The sequence below is a fragment of the Papaver somniferum genome, chromosome 1, assembly GCF_003573695.1.
Source record: "Papaver somniferum cultivar HN1 chromosome 1, ASM357369v1, whole genome shotgun sequence".
NCBI classification, from domain to species: Eukaryota; Viridiplantae; Streptophyta; class Magnoliopsida; order Ranunculales; family Papaveraceae; genus Papaver; species Papaver somniferum.
Genome location: NC_039358.1, coordinates 575,480 through 582,492, shown reverse-complemented (window position 1 = coordinate 582,492; position 7,013 = coordinate 575,480). Strand labels below are relative to the sequence as shown.

The window sequence follows — 7,013 nt, the reverse complement described above, 5'->3', positions numbered from 1 at the left end:
TCTAGAAAATCGGTGGTTAATTTGATGAAGATTATCAATCAATTTTGTGAAGTATCTGGTTAAATGGTTAGTATTCCCAAGTCAAGTATTCATTTTAGTAAAAATCTGAGTGAAACGGCTAAGGAAGATCTTACAACAATGGTGAATGCAAAGAATGTCATTGAAAGAAAAATATCTGGGCATTCCTTTATTCATTGGAATGAATAAAAATGAGTGTTTTGATACTTCTTTGGATAAGATGAGTAACAGGCTTCAGTCGTGGCAAGGAAAGTTAGTGAATCAGGATGGCATGAGTACACAAATTCAAGTTATGGTTGGTTCTATGGCACAATTCCCAATGAGATCACTAGTGGAAAATGGATTTTTTAAGTCTGATTATGATTTATAAATAAGACTTCTCGGGCCTTTATTTATTTTTTGGGCTTCCAAAGACAGTCGTTTTTATGATCCAAAATAAAACAAGTTCCCATGGAAGACGTAATACTAAGGGGCAATTTAGTAAATAATGGAACTTATAGAAGGTTTATGGTTAAGTCTGCGTGGGGGGCTAGTTTCTATGGTTCTAGTTTCCCAGATTTGGTTCCTTATCTCGGTCTTCCTTTACTATTACCTCTCTCTCTCAGATCTCTTACAACATATGAGTTTTTACTCCAAAACGAATGAAAATCCAAACCAAAACCTATTCTCCGCGTCAAAATTATAGACTCTTCATCTTCTCTCTTACTCATTTTCATCATTTTTTTACATCATAACTAACTTGAAATCATTTGTTACTCCATGGAAACTCTATCACTGTGTACATCGATGGAAGATTTTAATATACCAACTCCAATTGCAATCTGAAAATACTGTTGGTAATGAAAGAGCAGGATCAAGTGAAATTCAATCAGATGTCCTATGAACTTTTAAATTTTTACAGAACCATATGGTGAAGGAGGAGTAATTAGTAGTCTTAGAGATCAAAATCTAAGAGGTGGTTTGTTTTTCCTCGTTGTATTTTTGATTGATCTCTTTTAACACTCTCATTGTAGGCAAATATGAAGCTTCTCAAGCACTAATACCGCCATTATTCGACATTTGTTAAAGTAATATTCTGAGGAGAGATAGTCTATTAATACATGAGGAACATGGAAAATGGTTTCGTCTCGTATAAGATTTATGAGATTAGTGCATGCTTTTAGAAATGTATCCACTGATTTTTAAAGATGTAACAAACTAAATAATAGCTACCATCTTATCTAGTATAGTGCATCCTTCTTCTATTCATTTGCACGCATATGCACTTGTCTCATTATTTTATCTGGTTCCGAATAACATTGAAGGCATATACGATTTTTTGTATCCTGTATAAATCAGTTCCAACTTTTTTCAGGCTGATGCTGAAACTGATGTTAATGTGCACATGATTCTAGTATGACCATTTAAGCTATCTACTCCCTGTTGTTTTCTTTCCTTGGGTGTATAATACAGTAAAGTGCAACATTATTAACCATATGATATGTATCTATATCCTTTTTGAGACCATTCAAGTTGATCATAATCATGTCTAGATTAGGAAATTTCGTTTTTATTGTCAGTTTCCTTGGTTTGGTTTCTCTTCACAAGGTATCTTTACTCCGACTATTTCATTTGTTGGTTTACTCTGGAGTTGTTGTTTGTGTGCTTCCAATGATTATGGTCATCTGTACTGTTTATATATTAGTCGCCATGTATGAATGGTGAGATTGATTTGTTTATGTTGTGTCTCATGTGAGGTATACTTGTAATGGTGATGGATTACAGGATGACATACCCCAGTAGAAGAACAACTTGAATGTCTATTAACATCATTTATACAAACACAAGGACTGAGCTTGTCGGGTAGTGGACCTGGTCGGAACTAGTTTGTCAGTAAATGAAGGTATAGATGGTAACTTATAGTGTTGAATATTTCGGGTTGCTACGCTTGTAGTAGGAACATAGAAATTTGAAGTTCTCAGATTTGGAACTTAAAAGCAATTTAGATAGTTGAAGCTGTAAATTGTTAGCATTTTTTACTTGTTTATAAAGTTACTATCAATTTAATTATTGATTACAGTTTTGAAGTAAATATTTAGTTTATTTGTCATTCAGCTTTTATTTTTAGATTCAACTGAATCAGCATTTGATTCAGCTGAATTACCTTTATTTTTTTTATAAAATATGTTCAACATAAACGGCTATTTTTATTGGTAATACTGATAATCTGTTCATGGAAGTCGTTCTGGATGTATTAATGGGCTCCCAGGAACAGTCGTTTCGAGAAATTAGACTACTGATTTAGGGCTCTTAGCCACAGTCGTTTTTACTGGTTGTAAGGCTTTTTCTGGCAGATTTTTTTTTTTTTTTGATTTTCCACTAGTGGATATTAGTATGTTCCAGATAAATCAGTCAAGAAAATGGAAGCTCTTCAACGATATTATTGGTGGAATAAGGTTAACAAGAGTTAAATAAGCCAAAAATATTGGGTGGATTAGGATTTAAGAACATAAGAGTTTTTAATGAAGCCTTGCTAAAACAATTAGCTTGGAGGATGCTTCAGGAGAAGGATGCAAAATGGGTTCAACTGTTGCAGGCTCGACACTTCAGGAATATTAATCCTCTAACTGAAGAAGTAAAGAAAAAAGGTACATGTATTTGGAGTGGGATTCAAAGAGGCTTGACATTGCTTAAAAGATTCCATATATGGGAGATTGGTGATGGCACTAGTATTAATGCTCTTAAAAATAACTGGTTTGGTGAAGTAGATGCTAAAGGCTATTAAATTCCTTTTTTAAATGATCATCAACCTAATCTTCAAGTCTCAGATTTTATACATCATGAAAATAGAATTTGGAGATTACATCAGTTACAATAGTTCTATTCCGAGGAGCAGAGAGCCAAGATAGAACTTTATTTCACATTCCTCAACAACCAGCTGAAGACAGACTGAGATGGTTGTTAACTAAAAATGGGTAATTCACAGTAAATTCGGCCTATCAAGCTATCTTGATGCTACAAAATAATCAGGTGGTTTTTGAGCAACAACAAAGGATGTGGCTGATGATATGGCATCTGGAAGTTCCTTATAAGTGCCAACTTTTTACATGGAAGATGATTAAGAATATTCTTCCGGTGGAATCTAGTTTTATGGGAATTTTTAAAGTGAACAATCCTCGATGTCTGATGTGTAATAATGGAATGGAAACAATAGATCATTGGTTACTTATGTGCCCATTTCCTAGGGCTGTTTGGTTTGGTGTGTCAAATACAGGAAGCCCTAAGATTTTAACAGTATTCAAGATTGGATAATATCATGGTCTTAGAAAGATAATTTGGTGTCAAAAGGTTAGAGGGGAGATGCTCAATTTACCTGTGATAACAGTGTGGCCTATTTGGAAGAGCAAATGTGCAAAAGTTTTTGATGGGAAACCTCAATTGCCTAGGAACATAGTTCAACAAGTTTTGTTATGACTATAAGATTTGCATTCATACTCATAATATCCATGGTAAAAATAGTTGCATTGATAATAAGGATAGTCATTCATCTGCTCATGCTCTAGACTGTGCATTACACATTATTCCTTAAACAAATAAAGCTGGTGCTGCCATTGTTGTTCGTAATCACTCAGGAGACTTGCTGGATGCCATGGTCTGGTTAATGAGAGCAAGGGATATAGATCAAGCATATGCTTTAGCTGCTTTATTAATAAAAAAGAGCACCAAAGGGCAATTGGTCTAGTGGTATGATTCTCGCTTAGGGTGCGAGAGGTCCCGAGTTCAATTCTCGGATTGCCCCTTTATTTTTCCTAGTTGAAAAGGTGAAAAACCACTTTCTTCTATCGCTGGTCCGCTGTACTTTTTTGTTTTTGTTTTGAACATCCTGAACTGTGAATCGAGGTACAGTACACCAGCGACTACGACACACCCAGATTGCAATCTAATCCTTTCAATCTCGAATTTGTTTCTTCAGCTAACAAGGTAATTATTCAACTCAAAATTACAATATATTTCGAATTACAGCCACCAACTTGCATACTCTTATTTGACCTGAATTTTGAATTTTCATTCCCCAATTTCAGTTACTATTGCTTTTGAATTCCTTCAAATTTTGGAGAATGTATGTTTTGTACCTACGTTTACATTCTTCGAACCCAAAATGTTCTTAATTTAATTTTTGCAACTTGTGAAGTTCAGTTGTTTGTTGATTTTCCTGAGAGAAGAACAATGTTTAAATTTCAATTTTCGATTAGATAAGAGTTCTAAGCAGTAAAGAAACTCATATCAACTTGTTTCCTCCCATGCTTCAAATGGTATGATCAGCAAAGGGAATTCATCATCTGACGTTAAGGTCCAGGCTAAAAGCAAGTCAGGTATGTTCAACTCCAAACCTTTTTAAGTTTTAATTAACATTCAGAAAAGTAAAATAATGATTTGCAGCTATAACTTTACAATTTCTTACAAATATGGATTTTTTTCAGAACTTGTTTATTAGTCCAATTTATTTATTAATTTTGTTCCCATGTTACTAGGACACATCAAACACCTTCCGTATGATATTTTGTTAGACATCTTTTCTCGGGTACCAGTTGAGTCCGTTTTAGACTGCAAACAAGTATGCAAAAACTGGCTGAGTCTTCTTACTCGCAAAAGAACTTACTTTACTGACATGCACGTACAGAGGCAGCTTAACCAACTTCACGATGGTGATGCTGCTAATGTGGATAGCGGTCTCCTTTGTGCTCGTACCGTGGATGGAAATTACGAAGAAGTTGCCCTTTTCTACGGGGAAAATACAATGATAAGATTAATACTGAAGAGAAATACACCTACAAGACAACACTTAAAAAGATTAGACATCCTCGAATGTGCTTTGATATGCCAAGGGAATACTTGGTTGGCTCATGCAATGGCTTGATATGCCTAGGTAGACACCACGACACAATCAATGATCCCATCTACATTTGTAATCCTGTTACCAGAGACCATACTTATCTTCCTAAACTCAATGTACCTGTACGAAGTGGTCCCAGGGTTACTCATGTCGCTCGGGGTTTTGGTTACGTTCGTTCCACAAATGAGTACAAAGTTGTTAGAATCTTCTTTGACGGATACGAAGTAACGGGACAAGTCCAAGTATACACTCTTGGTAGTGGTTGTGGGTGGAGAAACAAAAATACACGCTTCCCATGGGGAGGCTATGAAATGCCTGGTATTTTTGCTAATGAAGCTATCTACTGGGTCGACGGCTCTAGCATTTATTCGTTTGATTTGGTCAACGAAGAGTTCCAGATTGTCCCAAACCCTCCTTGTTTCACCGATGCCGTGAGTGTTGATGTCAAAAGTAATTTTGGACTTGTTGTGTTGGGAGGCAAATTACGTTTTTATTATCAAAATTTGGTAGCTCCACATATGGAAATATGGTCCTTGAATAAGAGCAAGATTTGGATCAAGGATTTCAGTATAATGTACCAGATGATTAAGAAGAAGAGTATGATAAGTTTTTGGCCCATATTGCTAACTAAGAACGGCGAAGTTATATTTGCAAAGTTAGAGAGGTGGCTTTACTGTTATAACCCAAGAATAGCAAGTTGGGAATTTCTTGTGGATGATGATGGTGTGGATGAAATTGTAACAATTCCTCATGTCAACACCTTTGTTTCTTTGAAGGCTATCGGAGAAAAGCGGAGCAGAAGAAGAAGAAGCTGTGAAAGACTAATTGACAAAGATGGCGGATATTAGAGAAGCTGATGAGGTAGAACTTGTCTTCGAATTTTAAATTTATTAGACTTGTTTTCAAATTCATTAGTTTGTAGATAATTTTCACTCGGTTTGCTTAGCATTTGCGATCTCTTATTTGCTTCCATGAAACTTTTTTTTCTTCGTATCTTACCTAGATTCCTGGCTCTGCCGTTAGTTGCACTTATCCGGCCAAGTGTCATGATAAGTGAATGAAATTTTCAAATAGAACAAAAAAAGATTGACCAGCAGTGTCATGATTGTCTTGTATAGCACCATTTCCTTTTCTGGAAGGGAAGATGATAGGAATCTACTGCACCACCAAGTAGTTCCTGATAAGATAGATTGCATTGTAGCCGATATGAAATTAGTAGTCAAAATATTGTTTTACAGCGTATGAATGAATGAGTACCAAGAAGAAAATCTGAACTTTTCTTTTACTATGTAATGTTGGCTCTGTTCTATTTTCATAGCTGTATCGAAAACTATTCATGTGATGTATTACAATGGGCATTTCGTTTCCGCAGAGTGAGTTTTTCTTCTCTTAAACATTACAGGATTTGATTTCTTATACATGTTGCATAGTCCTTTTGATTTCGGCAAAACATGACCTGTTATTTGTCTCATTCCAAGAAACAGGAACTGCAGCTAGTAGGTGTTAGTAAAATGAAAAAAAACAATATTGTTGACAGTGGGATTCGAACCCACGCCCTTTCGGACCAGCGCCTTAAGCTGGCGCCTTAGACCAACTCGGCCATATCAACAATTATTGTTCAATTGTTCTCTAATTATTATGAACAGTCAGCATCCACAACATCCTCTTTACAGTACTTTGATCCAATCCTACATTCCTTGGCTCATATTTTAACTCCAGCAAGTCAATTCTTTCAGCCGGATTAAGCTCTCTAGAAAACAGGAAATTCCAGCTCATATTCTTCAGATTTGCCACCATATGATTCTTCTGCAATCTGATTCTGTAAAGTCTTGGATATTTATTTTTCGAAGAGTCTTTTGTCAGCCACCGGTCATTCCAAAATCTGACTGTTCTTCCATCATTAACCTGTAAATAAAAAAATTCATAAACATCTTTTTTAGCTTTTTGAATTTCATACCACATGCTTCTGCCAATCGGTTCATTCACTTGTAAAGGAAACAAGCAAGCTTCTCCTGATTTAGTCTCTCACAAATGATCTTTCTCCACCATGCATTCTTCTCTGTACAATATCTCCCATGTCATTTTCCATAAGAGATCCGTTAACCAATCTTAAACTTCTTAT

General features: G+C 35.5%; 1 protein-coding gene and 2 non-coding genes across 3 annotated transcripts; 2 read left to right on the top strand and 1 right to left on the bottom strand.

The window, feature by feature from the left end:
* The first annotated feature begins 2,968 nt into the window (after positions 1 to 2,968).
* On the top strand, positions 2,969 to 6,242 carry LOC113324655. Its single transcript, XM_026572955.1, has 4 exons — positions 2,969 to 2,972; positions 3,819 to 3,978; positions 4,321 to 4,370; positions 4,530 to 6,242. Exons 1-4 carry the CDS (start codon positions 2,969 to 2,971, stop codon positions 4,913 to 4,915), a joined length of 600 nt encoding a protein of 199 aa, XP_026428740.1. The 3' UTR covers positions 4,916 to 6,242.
* TRNAP-AGG lies at positions 3,725 to 3,796 on the top strand. Its single transcript has one exon. It is a non-coding gene; the product is annotated as a tRNA-Pro (tRNA).
* Positions 6,243 to 6,419: 177 nt separating the features above from the next.
* On the bottom strand, positions 6,420 to 6,500 carry TRNAL-AAG. The gene has a single exon. It is a non-coding gene; the product is annotated as a tRNA-Leu (tRNA).
* Positions 6,501 to 7,013: the final 513 nt, after the last annotated feature.

Bases quoted from the DNA above. Each gene is read 5' to 3' on its own strand.
- LOC113324655 (XM_026572955.1), top strand. The intron at 3,979-4,320 runs GTAATTATTCAA...TGGTATGATCAG, and splicing joins TTGTTTCTTCAGCTAACAAG to CAAAGGGAATTCATCATCTG. The intron at 4,371-4,529 runs GTATGTTCAACT...CCATGTTACTAG, and splicing joins CCAGGCTAAAAGCAAGTCAG to GACACATCAAACACCTTCCG.